At 35.6% G+C, this 26,746-nt stretch overlaps 8 protein-coding genes across 8 annotated transcripts; 4 read left to right on the top strand and 4 right to left on the bottom strand.

The window, feature by feature from the left end:
- Nucleotides 1-3,506: 3,506 nt before the first annotated feature.
- GAL2 (galactose permease GAL2) lies at nucleotides 3,507-5,234 on the top strand (the record flags this gene model as incomplete). Its single annotated transcript, XM_041550067.1, has 1 exon — nucleotides 3,507-5,234. One exon carries the CDS (start codon nucleotides 3,507-3,509, stop codon nucleotides 5,232-5,234), a length of 1,728 nt encoding a protein of 575 aa, XP_041406001.1.
- Nucleotides 5,235-6,431: 1,197 nt separating this feature from the next.
- On the bottom strand, nucleotides 6,432-8,645 carry KABA2_03S13860 (uncharacterized protein; the record flags this gene model as incomplete). Its single annotated transcript, XM_041550068.1, has 1 exon — nucleotides 6,432-8,645. The coding sequence occupies one exon, from the start codon at nucleotides 8,643-8,645 to the stop codon at nucleotides 6,432-6,434; it is 2,214 nt and encodes a 737-aa protein (XP_041406002.1).
- Nucleotides 8,646-11,093: 2,448 nt separating this feature from the next.
- On the top strand, nucleotides 11,094-12,131 carry KABA2_03S13882 (aldo/keto reductase; the record flags this gene model as incomplete). Its single annotated transcript, XM_041550069.1, has 1 exon — nucleotides 11,094-12,131. One exon carries the CDS (start codon nucleotides 11,094-11,096, stop codon nucleotides 12,129-12,131), a length of 1,038 nt encoding a protein of 345 aa, XP_041406003.1.
- Nucleotides 12,132-12,260: 129 nt separating this feature from the next.
- Nucleotides 12,261-13,808, bottom strand: KABA2_03S13904 (uncharacterized protein; the record flags this gene model as incomplete). The annotated part of the gene is made up of 1 exon (XM_041550070.1): nucleotides 12,261-13,808. One exon carries the CDS (start codon nucleotides 13,806-13,808, stop codon nucleotides 12,261-12,263), a length of 1,548 nt encoding a protein of 515 aa, XP_041406004.1.
- A 547-nt stretch (nucleotides 13,809-14,355) lies between these two features.
- On the bottom strand, nucleotides 14,356-16,737 carry KABA2_03S13926 (uncharacterized protein; the record flags this gene model as incomplete). Its single annotated transcript, XM_041550071.1, has 1 exon — nucleotides 14,356-16,737. The coding sequence occupies one exon, from the start codon at nucleotides 16,735-16,737 to the stop codon at nucleotides 14,356-14,358; it is 2,382 nt and encodes a 793-aa protein (XP_041406005.1).
- A 605-nt stretch (nucleotides 16,738-17,342) lies between these two features.
- Nucleotides 17,343-18,254, bottom strand: KABA2_03S13948 (RTA1 domain-containing protein; the record flags this gene model as incomplete). Its single annotated transcript, XM_041550072.1, has 1 exon — nucleotides 17,343-18,254. One exon carries the CDS (start codon nucleotides 18,252-18,254, stop codon nucleotides 17,343-17,345), a length of 912 nt encoding a protein of 303 aa, XP_041406006.1.
- A 2,474-nt stretch (nucleotides 18,255-20,728) lies between these two features.
- On the top strand, nucleotides 20,729-22,618 carry SIT1 (siderophore transporter; the record flags this gene model as incomplete). The annotated part of the gene is made up of 1 exon (XM_041550073.1): nucleotides 20,729-22,618. One exon carries the CDS (start codon nucleotides 20,729-20,731, stop codon nucleotides 22,616-22,618), a length of 1,890 nt encoding a protein of 629 aa, XP_041406007.1.
- Nucleotides 22,619-24,906: 2,288 nt separating this feature from the next.
- On the top strand, nucleotides 24,907-25,794 carry KABA2_03S13992 (uncharacterized protein; the record flags this gene model as incomplete). Its single annotated transcript, XM_041550074.1, has 1 exon — nucleotides 24,907-25,794. The coding sequence occupies one exon, from the start codon at nucleotides 24,907-24,909 to the stop codon at nucleotides 25,792-25,794; it is 888 nt and encodes a 295-aa protein (XP_041406008.1).
- Between the last annotated feature and the right edge of the window lie 952 nt (nucleotides 25,795-26,746).

The following is a 26,746-nucleotide window of genomic DNA, read 5'->3' on the forward strand; positions in this document are numbered from 1 at the left end:
TTCTTCAGTCACAGGAAACGTTCTGGGATGTTGCCAGAACGTTTCTACTGCCCAGACTGTTGCGTCTCTAGTTCGCTGGGAGGGTGAGCCACCTACCTAACCTAGCCCGGGGGAAAGCGATTCTGCGCAGGGGTGGGTTTCTTTCTTTCCTACTAGAGTGACAAATTAGTGAACCGAATGTGGGAGAAGGATGTCAGCGTTTCTACATAAGGTATGGTATGGTATTCCCAACAGCTGACGCCAGTGCAAAGTATTGGCGAAACGTAGCAAATAACTCGGCACACCTTCAGAAGAGTTAACTACCAAGTTCACAAGAAATTCTCATCAATAGAATATTTCGAGAGTCGTAAGTAACATAACTCAATTGAATATTTTAGGAATACACATAATACATCTCCGTAGCCATGTCCCACGATTTACCATTCCCAGGAAGTTCTATGAGAAACCGGTTTTGCACAGGCTACAACAACGCTACCGTAATACTCTTGTTTTAAGAAAAGGAAGACAGAGACCAAACAGTACGATTTGTTCCGTCTTACTTTTGTATATGAAACAGAGGTTGTGTGGTTGTTTTCATCCCAACACAATTGAAGTAACTTATCAACAAGAAAATTTATATGTGACAGATGGAACACACCCCAACCAGTAGAGTTGAATTAGCGTACCAGGGGTTTTCAAGACTTGATCTAACATTTGGTACTTCCAACGTTGCAAAAACGAATCAAACTTCCGCTAAGAAAAAATAGTGCGAAGTCCACGTAACAAACAACCCAAATGTATATATGATATTCCGTGTTTGTTGGACATCCCATATTCCTCAAGAAATCACGACCTCCCCCAGGCAATCATAAAATCCTTGCAATTCTTCGGTGGACGTCCTCATAGAGACCAATCTGATGCCTACTGAGAAAACCAACACCCATCCAAATCAACAACTCACACAACTCCGTTAGCCGACTGTTAAACGTCTAGCAACACGAACACGCTGTTACTGTCGCCCCGCATACTTTTTTTACTCGGCGTAACAGCGCAATCAATAGGCAATATATTGTAGAAAGAGCAAATAGGCCGTCGCCACACCACACAACCCCCTTCTAACGGAATATTCTCCCAATTTGCACCGAACACGAGGGAGTAACTAACAGTAGTGGGGCTCTACGTATATGTTCCGAGCGACCCCACATCGTTTGCGATGATGAACAGTGGGAGGGGGAAGTAAAGACGAGGAGATTCGACAGAATGGGACAGATCTCCGAGCAACAGCTCCAGCAACGCCGGATTACAAGAAAGGGCGAGAGAACTGGAATAAACATGCTTGAAAAACCAACAAACCGTTTTCTATCTCTTATTCTACTGTAGTTGTACATACAAACCGCGGCTTTGTAGGTTAGCCGCTGAACTCCAACCTTCCCATTCCCCGCGATGAACATAAACTATTTTTGGCGTTTAATGCCATACGTCGCGGGCCTTCCACAGCAATGAGGGCACATCCCATTCTCCGTTTTTTTTTAAATTTATAGTGGGGAGGAGGACCGAAGGGAGAGAGAATGTTTTCAGTTGGCTCGGAGAACTGTTGTCCCTTCCTTTCCCCACCCCGGCGTCAGTGCCAGTGCCAGTACCATGTCCTTCTCTCCTTGTTCCAAAAGTATCATAATCTTGACCTGATCCGGTAATAACTCATGTATAATACGTAACTTACATGGTGTATGTAACACTACCATTCCTTCTCTCTTACCCCATTTCCTCCGCCATACGAACGTTCTGTAAAGGTTTCCTTTCAGTTTTCTTCTCCCTCCTCTCTCCCTCGCGTAGCCGCATGTTCTAAAAACAACTTCCCAAGAAATACTACCACTCCACCACTTCTTCTCCTTCTTGATCTATCTCATTCATCTGAAAGTTTGGTGTCTCTGTATACCTGTCTCTCCCCACCCCCACCCCCGCACCAGTGTAGTACGTATCAAATGTAATAGTGGTAACCTACCTTAACGTTGTTAGCTGGTCAAAACAACAAACAAACGTTAATTCGGAGCACACAACGCCATTTGGCAAAAACATCAACAAAAAGTTTCATAATGTTGGTCTAAAATCTTCGTGGGAATAGACTACTTTGATTATGTCGGCTGGCGGGGGAGGGGAAACAGTAAGGAGGTGGCAGAGACGTTTGAAAGGGAGTGGGTGAAATGGAGACAGAAACAAAATTTTCATTAGCAAATGTTCCCCCCTTCCACAGACTGTGCATATGTAAACATATTTGTAATGTAGTTGCAGTGCGGCGTGGTATCATGAAAATTACTATTTAACATTATCAATGCAATCTCTTTCAGGTTAGTGGCGTAGCGGAGCATTGTTAGCCGAATGGGGGGAAGGGGGGCGATGTCCTGCACCTTAAACGATAAATGCTTACCCATCATAATTATTCGAGAAAAAAGATTTTGCTTTTTCAGCTTCGTATGAGACTCCACGGAGGGCAATGCTCCGCAAGCACTACCCCTCACAACTGAAACGCTTCTAGGGTTTGCTTCGCCTTATTGTCTAGGTGTTTCCTGTGGGTACCTTCGGAACAACAAGCCCCGGGTCCAGTGAATACATTGTAGAAATATCGTGAAAGGGGCTCTGGGCCCTTTAAATATAATATAATATAAAGAAAAGTTTTCCATATTTTATCCCCTCCTCCATATTCTGAGGTAACATCTTTGAACAAACGGCTTGGCTCAAAGAAAGAAAGCAGAGAGATCCGCAGCAAATCCTTTCTCGCATTATTTCTTTTTAATTTTCCATTTGGTCGAATTTGACAAAGAAAACTGTTGCGGACACGTCTGTGTCCCGGCCGAGAGCTGACCGTACGAAGCAAAAACTTTAATTACCAAAAGAGGAATATGTATCTTCATTTTTGTTAACTAAGTAAAGTTACTTTTCCTATGCTTACCGAAAAACACCACTCAAATGATCGGATCGTTAAATTATTTTTATTTCATGGTCACTAGAAACAGGTATTCTACAGGGTTTTGTTCTTGCTTTTTATTTTTATCTCGACTGAGATTTGCATCTTCGTGTGTTTGGTTGCTTTATTTTTTGATAAGTGAATTGAAGTTAGTTGAATAATAACAACACTAATAAATTTTTTTATGATATGCAACTTAGAGGGGTGGAGAGGGGAAAGCATGGAGACATGGAAAACTTCTTAGCTGGAAAAACTGGGGAAAGTATTATGATAGTTTGCATACTGCAGGATCAACTTGCTTTTTTTTTTTTAAAACAACTAATTGAAATTTATTTTCTGGAGTAAACACATGTACCGTCGTTATCGTTGTGGGGGTGGGGGAATGAAAATCAATCCTCAAAGGAAACATATATAAACTCATCAATCAATGTTCATAAAATAAGTTTTCTCTCTTCTCTCAAATCTTTCCTTTATATTTTAATTTATTTCTTAACATTTACTAATAAAAATCATCAACTCAACGATTTGTAATCATATTAATACATTATTATTATAACAAATCGCAATGAATCAAGAACCTGTTGCAGAGGTCCAAGACCCACAGCAACAAACTAACAATTTGTCTCCTTCCCTATCTAACAGCAACTCAGAAAACAATTCTGTCTTGTCTGCTCCATCTCAAAAGAATGATGATGAGGAAGCTAAGGAATTCGGTGGTGACGGTGATATTGTCGCCGCTGAAATGCCAAAGAAGCCAGCTTCCGCTTACGTTACTGTCTCCATCCTATGTCTAATGGTCGCCTTCGGTGGTTATGTCTACGGTTGGGATACTGGTACCATTTCTGGTTTCGTTAACCAAACCGATTATCTAAGAAGATTCGGTCAAAAGAGAAAGGACGGTACTTACTACTTGTCCAAGGTCAGAACTGGTCTATTATTAGCTATTTTCAATATTGGTTGTGCCATCGGTGGTTTGCTTTGGTCCAGACTTGGTGATATTTACGGTAGAAGAAAGGCTTTAGTCTTTGTTACCATTGTTTACGTTATCGGTTTAATTATTTCCATTGCTTCCATTGACAAATGGTACCAATACTTCATCGGTAGAATTATCTCCGGTATGGGTGTTGGTGGTATTGCTGTCTACTCTCCATTATTGATTTCTGAAGTTTCTCCAAAGCATGTCAGAGGTACTTTAGTCTCTTGTTACCAATTGATGATTACTCTAGGTATTTTCTTAGGTTACTGTACTAACTACGGTACCAGAAACTATGATAACTCTGTCCAATGGAGAGTTCCATTGGGTCTAGGTTTCGCTTGGGCTTTATTCATGATTGCTGCTATGTTCTTCGTTCCAGAATCTCCACGTTTCTTAATTGAAATCGGTCAATTCGAAGAAGCTAAGAAGTCCGTTGCTAGATCTAACAAATTGAGTGTCGATGATCCATCTGTTATTGCCGAAGTCGAATTCTTGACTGCCGGTGTTGAAGCTGAAAGAGCTGCTGGTTCCGCTTCCTGGGGTGAATTATTCAACCCAGAAGGTAAGATCTTACACAGAGTTATCATGGGTGTTATGATTCAAAGTTTACAACAATTGACTGGTGCTAACTATTTCTTCTTCTACGGTACTACTATTTTCCAAGCTGTCGGTATGAATGATGGTTTCGAAACCTCTGTTGTTATCGGTATTGTCAATTTTGCTTCCACTTTCCCAGCTTTATACTTAACTGAAAGATTCGGTAGAAGAACCTGTCTATTATGGGGTGCTGCTGGTATGATCTGTTGTTTCGTTATCTTCGCTTCTGTCGGTGTTACTGAGCTATGGCCAGAAGGTCCAGACCACAAGGATATCTCTTCTAAGGGTGCTGGTAACTGTATGATTTGTTTCACTTGTTTCTTCATTTTCTGTTTCGCTACTACCTGGGCTCCAACTGCTTACGTTATTGTTTCTGAATCTTTCCCATTGAGAATCAAGGCTAAGGGTATGTCTTTGGCTATTGCTGCTAACTGGTTCTGGAATTTCTTACTAGGTTTCTTCACTCCATTTATCACTGGTGCCATTAACTTCTACTACGGTTACGTTTTCATGGGTTGTCTATGTTTCTCATGGTTATACGTTTTCTTCTTCATTCCAGAAACCAAGGGTCTATCTCTAGAAGAAGTCAACACTATGTGGGTCGAAGGTGTCCTACCATGGAAGTCTGCTCAATGGGTCCCACCATCCAAGAGAGGTGCCGACTACGATGTTGAAGCTATGGCTCATGACGATAAGCCATGGTACAAGAGAATGCTATAAGCGAAACAATTATAATTGATACAATTTCCTTTTAGCAATTTCATAAAGTATATGAGCTTAATGATCTTTATTTTTTCTTTTCGTCTTAATTCAAAAAAATTTTAATGACTTATCTTTCAAATAATAAAAATATTATTATTAATCCTAATCCTAATCCTAATTTTAAAACAAAATTCTTTAACAACTTTTTTAAATAATATATAACGTTTAAATAATTTTAATATTAATAAAAACTTTTTTCACGTTCTATTTGTTCATTTTATTTAGAGAAAAGTAGTTATGTTTCAAGAAGTTGACTGTACTGATGAGATGTAAGATGTACTAATTATTATCTTAATTTTTTCCCAACAGTTTCTCTACAATAACTATAAAGAATGTATACATACATAGATATATAATAAAAAATTGAAAAATGTGAAGCTCTTTACTAAGAAAAGAGGGTGTAAACATTGCAACATAAATGTCACAAACGTCTCTTTTCAACTCATCAAAGATCTTCGTTATTCTTCCCAAATACAATATGTAAACTTCAGAACGAAGCTAAAGTATTAGGATAATCCAAAAGAGACTCTTCAGAACGAAGAAATATTGGATCACGAATAATATTGATTTTCCAAAACAGTAACAGAGACAGCCGTATAGTAATTTCTCATTTTATTAAGAATGAAGAAAATGCGAACACTGCCCCCTGACAAAAAGGTTTGGTTAAAAGATTAAAAGTAGAATGAATACTTAGAATAATCATTGTGACGAATAGAGGTTGTCGTCTCCTAACGACATACCTAATATTAGACCTCCTCTCTAGAGAGGATCAAAGCCATCAACTTCTATTTGTTCACTATGCTTACTCCATGTAGACTGGCATACTCAATTTGCTAACTGTTTCCAATCTCTTTCAGGTTAGTGCTAATGTATGAAGTTTTGCTTATATATATAACACAAATCCGAATGTATCTTCGAAATGAAAATTTTTTTTCCGCCGTGTTTTCTTTTGCGTATATATTTGTTTTTTTGCTCTACTCGTGGACCTCCCAAAGCTCACATTAGGCAGTCCAAATAATTTATTTGGTTATTTTTTTAGGGCTACTATATATGTGTGTATAACAAGAACATCTACAGAAGTGAAGAATATAAATCCTTAAATTATACGCCTATCTATCGTAATCATCATCATCATTATTAAAATTGTGTATAACTCTATATATAATCCTGTGTCTGGTTGCAGTCATTCTTAAGAAGTTCTTCCCAATAATCATTAAAACTTCCCCAAAACTCGTCGGATATTTGATTATTCAATTGGGCCTCAAGTAATGCAGTCTCATCATATGGAACTTCTTCTCCATCAGCATTCTCCTTTGAGACACCATCTGTAGACCCATTATTTACATCGTCACTATCTGCCTTTTCAAGGTGTACATTTGATCCGTTCGGATCTACAGTGCCTCTAACATTTTCTTCAGATTTTTGTCTAAATTGAATAACTTTATCAACGATCATTCTGCCGATCTTTTCCAAAAGAATCATCAAGAAATAAGGGTAGGATCTCTTTAATACACTTTTCATATTTATAGCAGCCGGTTTACGCCAACGAGAAAATATCTCCGTGTATAATTCGAATGCTGTATGTATAGTGATACTTTTATCATTACGTGTCTCTAATGTGGACAAATCCCAATCAATTGATTGAAGATCGTATAGTCTGAAGTGACCATCTTTAAACAATGTAATCTTGTAATATATTAAACTCATAAAATTCATATGCGCTCTTTGGAATAACCCTTCAGATAAGGAAATTGCAGAGGTCAAAAATGGTGTTAACGAATTAGATGAAGTTACCAAAGTTGGGAAAAATTCATTATCATAACGCCAGCAATATTCTAACATGTCTGTTATTAATTTAAATGATACCAATGTCACTTGAGTAAAATCATTTTTCAATTTAAGTGTTCTTTCTCCTATCATCTTAAATCGAAGACCGTACATGGCAATTAGAATACCAAGAGTTAATGTTAAAATTCTTAATTCACTAATGGCAATTTTCCAATCGAAAGGGTCTTCAAAATATTTGGAAATATTCGGAAATTCAATGGTTAGGAACTGAGTTAATTGTTCGCAAGCAGAAAGAAGATTCGGATTTACTGATTGATCATAAATTGAATCATAAGGTTCTCTAACTGTCATCAAGAATCTATGCAATTTTTTAATGAAACTGGATTCTTCATTATTATTATATGGGAAATTCTTATAAACTACTGCACTAATCTTCAGTGGTCTACCAAATTGGAATGATATACTTAAATCTGCAAATTGGATCCAATACCACATATTTTTAAACACTTGTAAATTTTTATCCCCTGAGTAAATCTTTTCAATGTCAAGTTGTAAACCTAAATTCATTGAGGTATCTACTATACGACTCACAAGGTTTAATAGCTTGACATCATCAATCTTAGTGAAATAAAGTTTTCTATGATACCAGCGTAATAATAAGAATTGACATTGCACCATGAACGATCCATTCATTTGGCTTTGATGTTCCAAATTGTTTAAAAAAACTTCCACCATAGGATCGATATTTTCTTTACAATGAACCAATCTATTAATCATTAACACAACACCTAGTTGATAATGATGTACCCCTACAGGCATTCCAATTTTTTTAACCAATCTATCTTGGAATTTCCATACTGTCCCATCGGGAATAAAAGAAGTATAAAATATTTCCATTGTATCCTTCTTCGATAAGATTGTACTTATATCATATAATGGGCTTCCTGAGAAGAATTGAGTCATATTTTGTAAAAGAACATGATACTCAGGTAACCTAGAACATAACTCTAGGAGACTTGTCTCGGAACCTAACAACGGTCCATTTGTGTTTTTTAAAGGATTTGTTTGTCCATTTATTTCCTTATTTTCATCCTGCCATAACAATCTTTCAGGTTCTGTTTTCCTCCACAATTGTTCGAATTTCTCTGTAAATGGAGGATGAATATTTGCTACAAATGATTTCAATGAAGTGGGACCTTGTACCATCACTCTCCCTTTCGGAAGACATCTATGTACATAAATCACATTCGCAAAAGGGTTTACATTCGCTCCCAATAAGTTTTCATTGGATACTGCTTTCTCTCCAGAAGTTGTTGTTGTTGTTGTTGTTGTTGTTGTTGTTATATTGGAAATTGCACATTCAGAAATATCGCTATTTGTTGTTGTTGTTGTTTTAACTTTCTTACCTAAACGATCTTCTTCATAATGACAATCTGTTATTTGTCTAATTATACAACTTGAACATCTTGGTCTAACACGATCACATTTCAATTTCTTCACTCTACAAGCTTCACATGATTTTGGAATCCGTCTCCTCTTACGTTGTTGAGCCACATTAGCAGAATTTTCCACAATGGACATCGTTGTACCTTCGAAAAATTCAGAAATATATATACGAATTTTAGCTTAATAAGGTATCTCTAAGTGTCCAATATATGAATGACTGAATTAATCGTATGCAATATTTTCAAAACGAATCATTCTGTGAAATAAAAATAAGCCTATTATTATTATTCCTATCAAAAAATGCATTAGCTGATCGGCATCGCTCTTAGTTAAAAGACATTTGACAGAGGGGGGAGAGGGGAATATACCGACACCGTTACTAAGGGGCGACGAACAAATCGATCAGACATTTAGGAAAGAAACTGCAAGAGAGGAGATTCGATTCACACTCACTATTTGGGTGATATGGAAAATAAATTGAGTAACACATAGTTTATTACGAGCACACAGAGAAAAAAGAAAGAAAAGATACATGGATACTTAATTCACATACACACCTATCTCCTCATCCAACGTAGGAGAAACTGCGCAACATGCAAAAAAACAAATCCGTCTCTTATTCATTACAAATGAAGATGAAATAATCATTTGTAATTTTGCCTGCTCTCGAGAGAAAGACATAGTTGAGCAAAAAACTGACCAACCCAGAACGGCCGAAAGACGGGCAAATAGCTCGGTCACCACACACACATATCTAGCTACCTAAACTATTTTCAACGTGGGTTTTGACGGTGGTAGCCCCACTGTTCTGCTCTCTGCCTCCAAGATGCATAACTTCTATTTGCCAATTGGCTCAACCTGAACTGTTCTCCCTCGAAGCAAAAAACAAAAAGTGAAAAATTTTCTCTTCTCGTCCGAATTCATTCGGTTTGTCTTTACAAAAATCCGGGACCCGCAGTTCGGACGGAAGACAAATAAGTGCATTATTACATAGTAGCGGTTTACAGGTAGAGATAGAGAACGGAGAACGGAGCAATATATGCGCCTCCTCCTCTCTTTTTCGGAATTTTTGTTAGTAAGAAAATTTAGTCAGCGGAGGAGATGAGCTAATAGTGCGCGTGAGAGGAGATATTCGTCTTTTGATAGTTATGTATGTATGTATGTATGTGCCTATTTTCACATACCCAATAGAGAGAGGGGCTACATATATCCTGGATTAATAATCATGCTTATGTCATACAAGAAGGTGAGCTAATAAAGTAATTGAAAAAATATGTATATATAAAGGCTGGGATATTAGGCTATTAGAATTCTTTTCTGTTCTTGTTTTCACTTACTAAAAGATATATAAAAATAATAAGTACAAACAAACAAGTATACTACTACAATAGTAATTGACTTAACTAATCATCACTACGCTCTCCCAAACAATAGATATAATGAATTCCAATATTACTACTGCCAACAGCAACAATATGATGATGAGATCATCAATTGTATCCTCTTCCTTTGAAAAATTCTTCATTGAGATGGAAAATGAACAGGACTCAAGAGCCCTACGTTCTCCTTTCAACCGTAACCAAAGAGAACAAGCATCATCTACAAGAAAACCGTTGCTTTTAACAAGAGCTTGTTCAAAGAGTCACAGATCCAGACAAACAAATAATAACTCTAATAACAGCAGCAATAAAACTACGACTGTTACTTCCATCAATAGATCTATAAGGCCTGCTGCGGTGACTGTTACTTCTTCAAACAAGAATTTTTATCCATTGAAGAATAGAAATGCAAACAATTATTTAGCTTTTTCTAAGAATCAAAAAGCTCTAAAGAGGTTTTAAAAGAAAAATCGACCAAAAACAATATTATTGAGCTACATATAATAATACCATTCAGCGTCATTCTTTCTAGCATTGAGATTTGGTCATTTCTCACTTACACTCCTCTAACCTCCCGCATTTGCATTTGCATACTCATATAACTATTTATTCATACTATTTAATTAATTAAAATTAATAAAAATAACAATATCCCTATTTTAATAAACTATATCTCTTATTTTATTTTCTTTGCCTACTGGTAAGTTTGGCCTTCTATATCCGATATTATTAACGAAAAAGGAGTGTCTTTCGGCCGAAACGGAGTATGTGTGTCACGTGGCCTATAGGTTCACAGACACACTATAATTAAATAATAATACCAGTATTATATTTGGAATCAAAATATTCACGTTTGCTTCTTCGACACATCTTACGATTACTTTTTGTTTTATTCCTATTTACAAGTCCACAAGTTCACGAGAAAGTACGTAACATGCTAGTGAAACTCAATATATGCAGTATGATCTGCTGAATTTTCGGCCGAACCAACAGTACAAGGAACAAGGAACTATATCCCCCTGAACTTAACTTCTTTATCAAAACAACAACTACTTGAAATTGAATTCCTTTTGAACATTTTGTTTATATAATGTTCTTTTTACAACAATAAATATATTTAATTACTCAACCTTTTTTTAATTGATTCTAAACTACAGAACTTCCAAGACTAATTAGAAAGAAATCACTCCAAAAAACAACAACTATGCCTACTAAAATAGCTAAACAAGTTAGATTTGGTGGTACAGGTATCAAAGTATCTCCAATTATCGTAGGATGCATGTCCTATGGCTCAAAAGATTGGGCTTCATGGGTTGAAGATGATAAAGAAAAAATATTCAGCATTTTGAAATATTGTTATGATCATGGATTGCGTACTTTTGATACCGCTGACGTCTATTCTAATGGAGCTAGTGAAAGATTATTATGTGAATTTTTAAAAACATATAATATTAAAAGAGAAACAGTAATTATCATGACCAAAGTGTTTTTCCCAATGGATGAATCTGTTGCAGTGACTCGTACAGGTTCTAATGACGAAAATTATGCCTTAAATTTGATTAATCAACAAGGTTTATCACGTAAACATATTCTGGCCGGTGTCAAAAATGCAGTCGAAAGATTGGGAACATATATCGATGTCTTACAGATCCATCGGTTTGATTACGACACCCCAATCAAGGAGACAATGAAGGCCCTGAATGATGTTATTGACTCCGGTGACGTTAGATACATTGGGGCATCTTCAATGTTACCTACCGAATTTGTTGAAATGCAAGCTGTAGCAGAGAAATATGGCTGGTATCAATTTGTAAATATGCAGTCATGTTATAACTTATTATACAGGGAAGATGAACGCGACTTAAATATAAGCTGTAAGAAGCATAATATTGCATTGACACCGTGGTCTCCAAATTGTCGTGGTATCTTAACAAGACCATTAGGTACAAAGACAGATAGATTTGTTAAGGATAGGGTTATCGGAGCTTGGGATTTACCTAATTTACCTCCTGCGGATAGAGAGATAGTTAACCGTGTTGAAGAATTGTCAAAGAAAAAGGGAATATCGATGGCTGTTTTATCTATTGCATGGGTTTCTTCTAAAGGCTGCTTCCCTATTGTCGGCATTAATAAGATGGAGAGAGTCGATGATGCCTTGGCGGCACTGGATGTAACCTTTACAGAAGAAGAATTAAACTATTTAGAAGAACCTTATATCCCCAAACCTTTCCGTATTTATTAATAGAGATGTCTAATAAATGTATTTCTATTACATAAAATATTAAATATAGTTTCTATTAAAAGAAGATGGAAAAATGATCTATGTATATTCTACAAAGTTTTAGGGAATTCAGTTTATAGATATATATAACTAATAAGCCAATGCAGCATCCCAGAATTTGGTCTCAAGGGCGCACACCTCACCGTATATTCTTACCAATCTCTCTATCTGGTCAGGTGCAGCTGTTCTGGCAATATGGTTTAACAGGCCTTGGCCAATCTTCATACCATCTTCATAACCGGCGCAAGAGTAGATATCGATCCATTCTTCATAGAGACTTCCTTTCTTGGCTGTTACTTTCCCCTTATATTTGAGAGCGGCAACTCCATAACCCATCATACACGGGGTCAACGCAGCTACTAACTCTTCCCAAGTACCTCTCTTTGCAATATCATTAAAATACCTTGAGTAATTATTCAATGCAGGACCTCTTTTGATATTCTTAAAAAAAGAATTGTCGGTAACGCCAAAATATTCCTTTAATCTCTTTTCATGCTGAGCCATCTCATCTCGGATTCTTCCAACAATCACCAATTCTTCCTCCATATTTTCTAATTTTGGAGCTTTACTGCCAGCGATACAATGAACTCTTCCGTAATCAACTAAATATGAGTAATCTTGTTCAATAAAAAATCTAAATTTGTTGATATCTAAAGTACCATCGGCGATTAGTTTCACAAAGTCGTGATTGACATAGGATTGCCAATGAGGTTTTACTAACATATGATTAATCAAATATTCGAAAAAATCTTCCTCAATTGGATTAGGTGATCTCACAAGCTTTGAAATACGCATCTTTTGTGCTTCAAAACATTCATCTTTTAGCATATGATTTAGTGGAAGTTCAATGTTGTACATGTAGTTTGGTTGGCCTGACTTCAATCCAAGTAAATAGGAGTTTTGAACAAATTCAATAGCACCATATACAGATTCGTTGATTTCATATCCATGAGAACGATTGGCTATAACTGAAGTAGCTACCGAAGATGGGTCAAGAATATCAGAAGTATTGGATTGGAGGTTAAAAGAGTCACCTGTGTTCCCCAAATACAGTACACTGCCATGTGCACCAAAATTTGTATTGAGAACTAGTATATTCTTAATAATGTTTTCTGGTAAAGCTTCTTGTAATATTTGAAGTAAATTTTCAATTGTGTTCAATGATTGAGGGGAAACATTCGAGTGCTCCAAACAAACAGACAAATCCACCACTAGTAGTTCAATTTTTGAAGCAACTTTTGAAACTAAATTTAATTGTTCAAAAATAACGGAACCTAAATCATCTGATATCATAACAATGATCGGCTCCATTGATTTCTTATCATCTTTAATTTTCTTTTCAAGAATCTGAATCTGTTCATTAGTTGGACAATCTAATTTGATGAAGCCCCCTTTAACTACCATGGAATCTGTTAAGGATTCTATTGGGGTAGGGATTAATGTCTTCCCAATGGAATAATAGGCTAGACAGGTAGTAGATTCACAATTATGGGATGTCAACACTTTAATATCATTCTCGATTTTAGTTTGAACATTCCATTTTCTACCTGTAATAACTGAAACCTCAGGTTGTTCATTATTTTTGTTAAGACAAAAATATGGTGCTGGCGAATTGACTTTCACGGTATTATAAGACATTGTTGGTTGACTTATAGCTTTCTCTTGTTGTCATTTCCAGTAAATGAAAGGTATCGAATTTCATTTAATTCATGTTAGATGTTTGAAGTCAACTATCTTTATATGGTAAAAAATAATTCATTCTGGACAAAACTTCCGGATAATAAATACAGAGCTCTATGGATCATATATCGTGACATATGCTGACAAGAGTCAACCGAAATTATCTGTTTTTTCATACTTGGTTATTCTTGTTGGTTATGTATTTGGTGGAACAGAAATTTTATTCAGTTAGGCCTCCGATATGGAGACGCACGTTATGCGCATAAGAAACTTTATATGGTATTAAACACTTCAACTAACAACAGAAATAAGGCAATATCGACATATTAGGCACACAAAAAAATGCATCAACTATAACATATTTTATGCAACACCTAGTACATAGTTGTTTTGAAACGTTTAACAACGAGGACTTGAATGAGATATTATTTATTTCATGTCTTTACAAAAAAATATAACCGAATAAATTTATAAAAAAACTACGTAAGTTGTCAGAACTATTGAATTAGAAAATACCAATCATTGCAGCCATTAGAGCGACAACGGTTGCGAATCCCTTCAATTCAATAGAGTTACCGATGTTTTCATTTAGTACAACACTCATAACAGAATATGTTGGTACACCTGTGGTAACTTGTAAGATAGTTGGACTTGAGGTAGAAGATTTAATTATATTGTTAGAAGTGTTAGAACCAATTGCATGACTGTTGGAACCGTTAGAACCATTTTCATTATCGTTGGAACCGTTAGAGTATTTTCCTGCCGTAGTGGTTGCCTGAGCTTCTTCACAAAATTCACAAAATTCAGTAGTAGTTGATAGAGATGTAACAGTGGTGTACTTGTGTTTACCATTTTGTACTTCTTCTTCGCACTCTTCACACTCAACTGTAGAAGTAGCTTGCGCATTACCCTCTTGACATTCCTCACATTCAACAGTAGTGGTTGTGAATAAGGCAGATGGCGCAGCCTTGCTTTTTTCACATTCATGGCAAGTAACTGTGGTGGATGTAGCAGTGTGGATAGTATTGTAACAGTCATCACCAGTACATTGATTGATTACTATAGAAGAGACATCAACTGTTTCTGGTAGAACATCATTCTTAGTATCTGGAGTACTATCAGAAGAACTGTTTTTTGATTGGGCAATAGTACCATTCCAACAGTATCTTTGGAAACATTGTTCACATTCACTTGGCCATTCAAGACCCAATTGTTCTTGTTTACGTCTCATGACTGCACAACCAACACAACCTAAGAAATCTGGATCGTCAGTAAAATTATTTCTAGTGGCAATTTCGAAACCGTTTTGAATCATTGCTAGACGTTCCTCTTTCGTGTAAGTTAAAGTCCAGGTGGTGATGTTTGAGTTGAAACTGTAAGCCCTATTTGGTAAGTAGACTACTAAAGGTGGGATGTAAGCTAAATCAGTCAAATTTGAGGAGTCACATCCAAAGAAAGTTGGATTCTTGTTAATACCTAAGTTAACCATTGTTTCAGTATCGGGAACGTAAGGGAAAGCGTCGGTCTTACCGATAGCCATGAATTGACGAGTATATGTATTAACTAAAGAGGAACCAGTTGGCCAAATATCTGCGGTATTGAAAGTCGTGTCTGAAGCAAAGACAACATCTAAGTTACGCTCCTTTCTCATTAATGGGGTGAATGGAATATTTTGACCACCAAAACCACCATCAACCATGTAAAGACCATCCATGTCGATCAGTTCGTTATCAGAACCTTCATAAAAGTCAGTGTCCTTGAATGGATTTGGTCTAATAATATTGACATCGATACGATCTACAGTAGAGTTACTAGGTAGGAATTTACTCCTTAGAGTTGTCACTACGGAACGGTACATAGCATTACCCTGGTAGTAAATGTAATTAACAATATTGGAAGATGCACCAGATAAGAAACTTGCGTTATCAAAACCTGTGATACATTGGTCTTCATTAGTTGGAATACCGTTAGAAACTTCGGTACCCAAGTATTTCATGTCAGTGAATGCCTTGACGGTAGGGTCCCAGGAACCGAACTCAAATGGAGTAATTTCAAACCCTGTGGACCCTAGGGAAACAGCAGTTTCATCTGTCTTTTCGGCACTTGATAATTCAATGATCAGTGGCATTTCACCGTTCTTGAATGTATCCATCTCTTGGATATCTGACCACAAGGCAGTAGCACCACCATCTGGCAAAGATGGGTATAGATAGTAACCTGTGAATAAACCGTAAACATCTGCTAACGTTACATCAAACCCAGCATCGTATTTTTCTTTAATAGCACTCAAGATGCTACCGAACATCTTTTGGGTAGTGGTGTCTTTAGAACTTGCTAAAGCCAATGGGGATACAGATATGTCCCAAATGGAGTTATCACCATCATTCATCTGGTCAACAATATTTTGAACAGATGTCCAATTGTTGAATAACAGTGTTGAGGTAAACATAGTTCCGCCAGAAAGACCAGTCATATAACTCATACCTTGTAATAGACCACCTAGACCATGTTCATTGGCACCCACGGTTCTTTCGTCCATAGCTGCGGCAATACCTGCGTCGATGAAAGTACCTCTGTAACCACCACCACAGGAAGCATAACCTGCTCTAGGAGTCGCAGAGCTGAAAATTTCGCTGACAATAGAGTTATCAGCAAAATCTTTAGTTGCACGCTCTAAGAATTTCTTTAAAGCGACTTTGGTGTTAGTTTCTCTCTTGGCTAACCACTCTGTTTCGGCTGAAGAAAGGCCGTTGGCTTCTCTAACCAAATTAGTATTGCCATTACATGAACCTTGAGCTGGTGCATAACTGTCTGTTGGAGACCAAGCATGTACAGAAGATAGATAGTACAAAATAGAGGCAGCGGCCACTATATTTTGCAAATGCATTCTTGTTGTTTATATGTCTTTTTTTCCTTGTTGTTCTATCGATAGTATTGAGCATTCATAAAAGAACCATTATAGATAATTGATTGAGAAACACATTCATCACCACAATGCCTTATATATATATATATACATATATAAGTATATAAATGATCTTTCATCGACAATTTATTCCAAAAGACCCAAACCATTAACTAAATAAGCTACAGAGTCCATTTTAACCATTTTAAAAGGAAGATAGTCATCGTCTGTTCCCTTTTGGTCACTTTCGCTGTTACCATTAACAAAGCAAAACGCGTTTTTGGCATGACGTTAATATCTCATCAACGCAGAAACATACGCAGAATAAAAAGAGAAGTGATGCGATCCACGACTCATTGCCCCAAAGGGGATACAGTTACTTATCAAGGACAAAGAGGACTCAAATTGAGGCAATGACTGGAAACGATTTCGAATAAAGTCCGTCGTGGTGATAACCTTGTGGTTACTAGGGTGGTAGTTTAGATCTAAATGTTACTATTAATAATTATAAGCATGTACGCAACTATACATTTTTGTTGAGTGGGGAGAGAAAGTCAAAAAAAATATAAATGGACCCATTCGAGAAACTAAACGTAGTCCTTTTGTAAGAATTCAACAGTTTCTGCTTGGATATGGTATAGTGAACATATCGGAGTTGTCATGGCATACAACACCATCAGCACCAACATCGGTAAGGAGTCGAAAACGTACCCAAACCATTCGTGATTTAGTATTGGACTGGTGCTTCCTTCAAAGACTTCGACCAATCTGACAATAGATCTAAGCATGATTAGTATGCCGCTGGCTAATAATACCAGGTTTAGAGTCCTCCATTTTTTTGTATTGTAGGCAATGTTGTTGTCCCCATTCTTAATAATCTTAAACAAGAAAAATTCTCTTAGGACAAAGATAATAAATATCCCCAATTGGACAAACAAACCTGCAAGCAACAGTTTCTTACCTTTTTCGTAATCTGATTGAGTACCATTACTCGAGATACCACCACCGACACCTTGTAAGATAGATCCAGCTAAGTTACCTGTGACAAATAGACGCCTGTTAACTATCTCTGAAAACAATAAATTATCATTTATGTTAATCAATTGAACTAATCTTCCGAAGACCAAATACATTGTGGTCATAAACAAATTAGGTGCCACTAGAATACAGACCCTCTGGGCAATGAACGAGTTTAGATTGGAATAAGAAAATGCTGATATGCATTTTGTGATAAACCCTATAATTTCGCAGACACCACCTAATACCAACGGAATATAAAACAGGGATAACGAAAGATAATTAGATAAAACCAAACTTTCAGGTTTTTCCAAATGATAATCTAGATGAGTTGCTAATTTATTCTTCTTAGCATGGATAAATAATAGAGCAAATTGAGAGACTGTGACACAGGAGAAAATTATGGTGAAGAACACAGCAGCGCCGTGGTTTGGTGAAAATCCATATAACTCTTCCGTAGTGATAGTAGTTGAGTTTGACATAATACATCAGAATATCACTATTATGAGAATCTTTAAACGTTAAGATATTTTTTGGCAATTTTTTACTGAATTTAAAAATAAAAAACTAATAATCGTTGAAACGTAACCAAAGTCAAAGAGGAAAATTAAACCATGAAACTAAAAATAGCTAATTATATAACTAGAACTTTCAGATTCATTTTGAGTTCATTTTCGTTCCCAAATGCCTACTACAAAATACATCGATTGCAAATGAGAATGATATAAGTGCGTCAAGAATTACTTAGTCAAAGCCATCTTGATGGAGTTAATAAGACCATAATGGACTTAAGAACGTAGATCCTTCGCGTAGTCTGCCTGCAAAACAAGTAAGAAAAAAACTTGAAAAATATACTCATCTATCTGGTCTGATGTCATTTTCCTTTGCTCTTTGTTCCAATAAAGGTAATGGTATTCCATATTAGGAAAACACAGCAACATTTTGACACTAAGCAAAGCAAAAAAATAAAAAAAAATAAAAAACACCTTGTCCCAAGACCTGACATGGCAAAACAACAGCCAATACTGCCTATCCCATTCTAATATCAGTAAACAAACAATAAAGAATGGATTGAGTCTTCCCAGAGTGTGTCGTTTTTCTATCTTCGAAGTCATCGATGCTTAGACCTTTGAATCCCAAATATGGCAATATGTAAATCTGCGCCTCGGGGGCTTCGAAACTGAGAGGCGAAGTGACAAAAAAGTCATCGTGAAATATTTCGGTGGTTCTCTCATATATTATAGTGTATTGGAGGCGCAACTATTAGGAAGATAAATTGTTTTATAGCCAAGGCTTAACCAGATAGTATTGGTTATAAGTCCTTTAATGGTACTGATGAGTGGTCATAAAACAATCTTGCCCCTGTTTGAAATCGATGCTGATAAAATTAGCAATAGGTTGCTGTCATTTTGTTAAATGTTCATGTGGCAAAGCAAAGTTAACCCAATCAATAAGTAAAGTAGAAAAGTACTATTAAATACAATTCTGGTAAATCTTATATTAACCACAAATAAATAAAACAATTAATTACCAGCTACCAAGATTGTTTCTGTATACATCTTAATTTTTTTATCATAGTTGTTTTAAACCAAAGAAAACCAGCCTGAGATGTTCTTTCATGTACATCAAACATTTTTTGTTTTGTTTTTACACCATTTGTGAATATCTGAATTATTAGATATAATGGTAATACGCCACTTTGATAATCTATGAAATATTTCCTTTATCCCTAAAGAAACAAGTTATGGCAGTGGAAGAGAGAGAGAAAAGAGCCAAACGATTTACAAATATATATGTATCAATAGCCATTCAGCCGGACACTCATAGCAAATCCCAGGGTGTTCCTTTCATATCTCAATAAACCCTATTAGGTTTTAAGAATCAGGTATCACCGAGAGTCATACATATAGGCCTCTTATCCAATGAAAACCTACTTAATTAAAGAAAGAGCAAAAAAAAAGAGAAATAGAATATGATTTCAATTTTAAACGGGCTCTGCACGTAAATCACAAAACTCGAAGGGCATTAACAATTCCGATGTGTAATAGAAGTAGTTCTCTATATGTCGTACCACAATAGTGCCTTCCGAAAGAATCTAATTTATTGGTAAACGAGAATGGTTTGTTTAACGCTTTGAATTACCCTTCAAGCCTTGTTGGAACTTGTATAGATGTTTAAGAAAAATATGCAAGAATCCAAAGAATACACCTTGTTTCTCAAATGAAGCGTCCATAAAAGTCTGCCGACTTTATGTCTGCCTCTGCAAGTGCACCCCTCCCCCGCTTCTTTCGAGATAGTTGTTCTTATTTCTTTCTTGGTATTTGTTGCTACTAGCAATACATACATTAAGAGACAGACAGAAGGCTGCTTACAAACCTTGCAGTGTATACTATTCCATTATATGGGTGTTGCTCTATTTACATCATTCTCAGCTGTTTGCTCTTCTTCCTTTTCTCTCTCTCTCTCTTTAGCCTCATGCATGAAATATCTAAAAGTGCACCTTCTTTTAACATTTTTTATTTTTTTATTTTTTTTCTGTTTAGCGATGATAAAATTCATTGTAGACCACTATGGCTATACTTTGATTAAAAAAAATGAACGATGGCTAAAAGTGAAAAATTTCCTCTTTAAAGGTTATAGGATAGACTGTATTCTTGGCCAATTACTATATTTGTAAACTCATCGGTTGCATTGAATGGAGGTGTAATTGACAAATGAATGATCTTTTCTATTAAATTGAAAAGTTAGTGAAAAAGTTGTTGCGATGACCGAGGGTCTCTTTCTTTTCTTTTCAGTTGTTTAATTCAAATGATATATAAAGAACTTAAAATTGATCATTGTTTTATTAAATTGGAATTGGAATTATCTACTTTCTATTTTCTAATTTATATCTCTTGTTAAAGTTCAATATATAGACCAAACTAACGATAATTAGTGATATCAAAACATAAAAGATATGGATTTTGCTGAAGAGGATTCTAACAAGCAAGTATCTGAGAAGCAAGTATCTGACAGTGTCTCCCTAGAGAGCATTAAAAAGGAAAATACCACAAGGTCAGAAGTTTCTTTGGCTGATGGTGAAGCTTCTTCGTTGAAGGACGCTGGTGTCAATAACATTAAAGTTTATTCCGAACAATACAAGCAACCAGTCTATAGAGCAATGTTATTCTTCTCGTTGTTCTTAATCGCTTACGCTTACGGTCTAGACGGTAACATTCGATACACTTTCCAAGCGTATGCAACTTCTTCTTACGCACAACATTCTCTTTTGTCAACTGTCAACTGTATCAAAGCTGTCATTGCTGCTGCAGGTCAAGTTTGGTTTGCTAGAGCATCTGATATTTGGGGTCGTGTTCCATTATTGTTTGTTGCTGTCATGTTCTATGTTGTAGGTACTATTATTGAATCACAAGCCACTACAGTATCTAAATTTGCTGCTGGTGCATCTTTGTATCAACTTGGTACTACAGGTGTTATATTGATCATTGAATTAATTGCTGCAGATTTCTCTAATTTGAACTACAGATTATTAGCATCCTTCATACCAGCTACACCATTCATTATCAATACATGGATTAGTGGTAACGTTACAGCTGCGGTAGGTACTCGTTGGAAATGGGGTATTGGTATGTGGGCATTTATCTTGCCATTGAGTTGTATTCCATTGGTCTTATGTCATTTCCATATGAGATATTTGGCTAAGAAGAATGCCAGTGACAGATTAATGAAAGAAGAAATCAAGGTTCCAAAATCTCTTCGTGAATTCTGGGATTACGTTGTCATTGAATTGTTCCTATGGAAATTGGATTTCGTTGGTCTATTATTAGTCGCTATTACATTCGGTTTGATCTTGATTCCATTCACTTTAGCTGGTGGTATCAACACTGAATGGAAGACTGCTCATATTATTGTTCCTGAAGTGCTAGGGTGGGTTGTTTCTCTACCGCTGTATATCGTTTGGGAAGTTAAATTTGCTAAATATCCAATTACGCCATATTCTTTGATCAAGGACAGAGGTATTTACTCTGCTTTAATTATAGGTTTCTTAATCGATTTTATCTGGTACATGCAAGGTGACTACATGTATACAGTTTTAATTGTTGCTGTCCATGAATCTGTTAAGGCAGCCACAAGAATCACTTCATTGTATTCATTTGTCTCCGTCATTACCGGTACCATTTTAGGTTTCTTCATTATCAAATTCAAGAGAACTAAACCATTCATCTTATTCGGTTGTTGCTGTTGGTTTGTTGCCTTCGGTCTATTGGTCCAATTCAGAGGTAACTCAGGTGCTCACTCCGGTATCATTGGTTCTCTATGTCTATTAGGTTTCGGTGCTGGTTTCTTCACATATACCACTCAAGCTTCCATCCAAGCTTCGGCCAAGACTCATCAAAAATTGGCCGTCATCACTGCATTGTACTTGGCTTCATATAACGTTGGTGCTGCTGTTGGTGGTAGTGTCTCCGGTGCCATTTGGACTCAAGTTCTACCAAAACAAATCGAAAGAGGTATCTCAAACGCTACATTGGCTGCTGAAGCTTACAGTTCTCCATTCACCTTCATCACTGTTTATACTTGGGGGACCCCCGAAAGAGAGGTTCTTGTCAAATCATACAGACACGTTCAAAAGATCCTATGTATTGTAGGTCTAGTGTTCTGTATACCTTTGGTTGGTGCTGCATTACTTCTAAGAGATTACAAATTAACCGACACCGTTGCATTATCTGATGTCGAGAGTGAAATTCAATCTGATGATGGAAATGACGTCACACATATTGAAGAGAAGAGATATGGATACCTAGATAAGGTCTTCCATCGTAAGACAGATGAAGAAACCAAGTGATCTAATTTTTAAAACGAAAGTACTCATAATTTGTTTTTGTACGTTTCTCACTGCTCGTCCCTATCTCTATCTCCTATAAATAATCATAATAACAAATACCATAGTAGATATTCCAAATACACATAAAATCTATAATCATAATACTAATATTAATATATCATATCATATCATATCATATCATATCATATCATATTATATGTATCTTTGATTTGACTATTTAGGCTATATGTTAGACTTTTTGCAGAGATAATTAAATATACAACCACTTTCACATATCAAGCGTAGTTTCTTTGAAGAATACTTGTGTACATTGCTAAGACAAATTTATTAATTGATAAATAACAGGTACACAGCTTTCAACAACAGAACTAGGCTTTAACTAGGCTTTAACTAGACATAAATGTTTAATTATCTGATAATAATATAAACTTCTTGGGTGACCATCACATAAAATGTATAATGTCATCACCACCTATTGACTTTGGTTGTAGTAGTTTATACTTATAGGTGTCATGAACTTTCCAATCACCACTGAAGATACGTATAAGGTTCCAACACGTGATACAACGAATGATTACCAGTTTAATTAAGATCACTTCAATTGAGAATTGTTCTTCTCTAATGTGACTCATGCAAGGGGGTGTATTATAAAATTGGACATGTTTGCACAAGACGTATCATTTTCTGTTTCAGCAAAAAATTGAAACAATAGATAAAACATAGTTTCATCATATATTTGTCTATTAGTAGACCAAAAAAAAACCTTCAACATATTTATCACATATTTGTCTTTAAATTCTACACAATTATGTTTGCACGTTCTATATCCATTTTCCTTTTAAATCCAATCATTATTGATTCAATTATGTTAATGACTGTATTATTTTTTGGTTACGTTTAAGAACAAAGATAAGATAACTTTATCTTGAAAAATGATATTATCGTACCAATCAGAGTAACAACGTAATATGAGGGTGATAACAAAAAGATATTCATAAACATTATGTTACATCCACGTGCAGATTAGGCATCGTTGATGATACTTTTTTCGACTTCGAACTCTGGAAAGAACACAGGAAATGCAATTAATTACTGATTCTAACAAAGTATGACCTAATGAATGTTCTGTTCCGTATCAAATCTTGAAACATAAACAAACTACGTGATGGAAGCCGTTTGATAAGAGATAAGCGATACACATCTACATGTTACAATAAATAGCAGAAACCTTTGGCCTCACAGTTCTGATGGCTTTCTCTATTGAATCTCAATTGGCTTTTTATCTAAAGTTTTGAAACATTCTTCTCGGGATATTGCATTTCCAATCCCTCTCCGTTGTCTTCCCTACCACTTGCACTAATTTCAAACGTTAATATTGTTTTTAACCAATCCCGCGCATAGAAAATATTCGCCGAAATCGGCTTTACAGATTTGAATCATTCTTCTACTGAGAAATATGCGTAGAACAAACGACGTTTATCAAATTTGACTTATTTTAACAACTGAAACCCTGTCTATCTATTTTAGTGAAACCGGGATACCGCTTGTTCTGCGTCTGTAAGATCTAACTTTGAAACAATCCAAGAGAATGTTACTGATTAGATCAGTTTAAATTGAATTAGATAATAGTGTATTGTGGTATGCCGTTAACGGAATGAGAGAGAGGGTCTCTTTGTCTTTATTTAGTATACTAAGTTAGGGGCAAAGAACTTGAGCTGTGGTTGCGGGGGAATTTTAAAATATTTGGTATTCTTTTGTTTTATCATTCATCATCCTGGTGATGTGGCAGATTGTTGGTTTGTTCATGTACTTTTTAGCCTAGTCGATTCGTTCACCTATAGATATGTGGACCTACACGTGCTAGGAAGGTACACCAGTATCATTTTTTTGTTTTTTAAGGTGTAATTAATGCTTAGAATGGAAATAAACTTTCTGTTATTACTTCTATTATGGTCATTAACGGAAACTGCCGAGATGAGAAAATTAGGGAGTGATAGACTTTAGTTGTCACATTTTATGGTGATATTGATGAATTAACTTATTAATTTTCAAATGGTGTAAAGTTCTACCTATGTTCGCATTATTATCTTTTACTGATAAGAAGTTGAATGACTAATTGGTTGGTTTAAAATATCTTACCATGAGTTTTGATATCTCTTCTTATCATAAAATGTATATAAATGAGCAAAATTCTCAATACATCATTTCCAAATTTTGTTTCAATATTTTATTCTTTTAGGTTTCATTAAGCAACAAAAAATAATACAACACAAAAAATAACAAAAAATATGTTTACATTTTCAAAACTTAACTTTAAAACAATCGCTTTACTTTCTATACTTTCAACTGCTTTAACTTATCCTTTGTTGAAAAGAGATACCATTAAATTAGGTAACACTGGTTGGTATTTCGATTTAACCGCAACTGACATATCTAATTGGGCAGGTTCTGTTCAAACTCTTTGCACCAATGCAGACCCATTGGTCTGTCTAGGTGAATCTGTTGTTGCTACTGTACTAACTGGTATCTCAGCAATTGGAAAAGGTACACCACCAGTTGACGTTACACCAACTGTTACTACCGTCACCATTAATGCTGCTGCAACTGCCACTGTTGCTGTTGATAATACTGATAATGGCCCAGTTGTTAATGGAATTATTTCCGATGGTATTAATGTTGTCACTGATGTGGCTAGCATTCTAAATGACGCTGGTATTACTTTGTTAGGGTTATATAATCCAACTGCTGCTGACTTAGTTACGAGTGTTGAAAGCTTAGTTGGTGGTATCATTCACTTTGAGACTAACGTTGGTACCCATATTGCTGCGCAAATTGGTTCAACAAATTTTACTAAATTAGCAGCGGAAATCTCTAGTATTACACCAGGTATTCCTGTATTTAAAGAAGCTGAAGATGGTGTCAAAAACGTTGTCAATTGGATCTCATATGTTGTGAAGGAAGGTGAGACTGATATTGGTACAATTATTAATGAATTGGAAAATTTCGATGTCACTAAACTTGTCTCACAAGTATCAAGTTTTATTAAGGGGGTTGAAGACTATAAATTCTGTCTATCACCAAGTGTTATAGCTAATGGTACATACGGTCCTACTACCCACCTATTTGGTGAGGTTTACTTTAATTCATATGGTATGTTAGAACTTGAATGTCAATAAAAACAGTTGCTTTCATCATATACTTTTTCCCAATTGGACCCCTTCAATTTAATTAAAACGAAAATACCAGTGCGTATTTCATTAGTTCATTTTTAAAATTATATTTACATATCTAAGTAAATAGATATAAGTCTTATATATTCTTATTAACATAATATAATAATATTCAAATACTTTTCATTATTATCACTATTGTTTTTTTATTTACAGATCGTACGCTTCAGTCAAGATTCTTCCCCAGTTTGTTCTATTAAGTTCCTCCGACTTACCTTATTGAAAATATATTTTCATAAACAAAACAATAAAAGTGATAAATTATTTAAAAAAAACATAAAACAAACAAAACTTTATTGAAACAAATAAGAACTATTTAAATATTACATAGTCAAATATTTCACTCCACAAATAAGACAGGGTAGTATTGTCAATTGTTACATTGAAATTAGTCATTGAGAAACAGTTTAACATTACTACAGTTAGATAGTTAAATAGTAGACGATACAGAAGAGAGAGAATAAAGGATAAACCACGTAAGCAGAAAAACTTTGTGCGGCTATCTCAAAATCTACAACCTCTCGTTAATCTTTTTTTTTTGAGGTACTAACTACAGTTCCTTTATGTTTATGTCATGCAAGCTCAATGGACAATCTTAACTCATCCCATATGAACTAAAGCCTCTCCACAATATTAATTTACTTACACATGTAACCCATCAATCCTAGAGTTTGGTAACCCATCAAAAAATAAAGATCTTTTTTTGAGATATGTCACTTATAAAAGATTTTTCCTCCTCAGTCTCATAAGTTAGCTTTGTGTTGTTAGTTCACTCTTGTATTAAATACACGCCTAAAGGATCCGTTACGGTCCATTAGAAGACCATACGCGCAACGTTGACAAAAAACGAGAAAACAACAACAACAGCGCACAAAAAATTGATGGGTTACATTATTTT

The sequence above is a fragment of the Maudiozyma barnettii genome (genome assembly GCF_903064755.1).
Source record: "Maudiozyma barnettii strain CLIB 1767 genome assembly, contig: KABA2_03, whole genome shotgun sequence".
Lineage (NCBI taxonomy): Eukaryota > Fungi > Ascomycota > Saccharomycetes > Saccharomycetales > Saccharomycetaceae > Maudiozyma > Maudiozyma barnettii.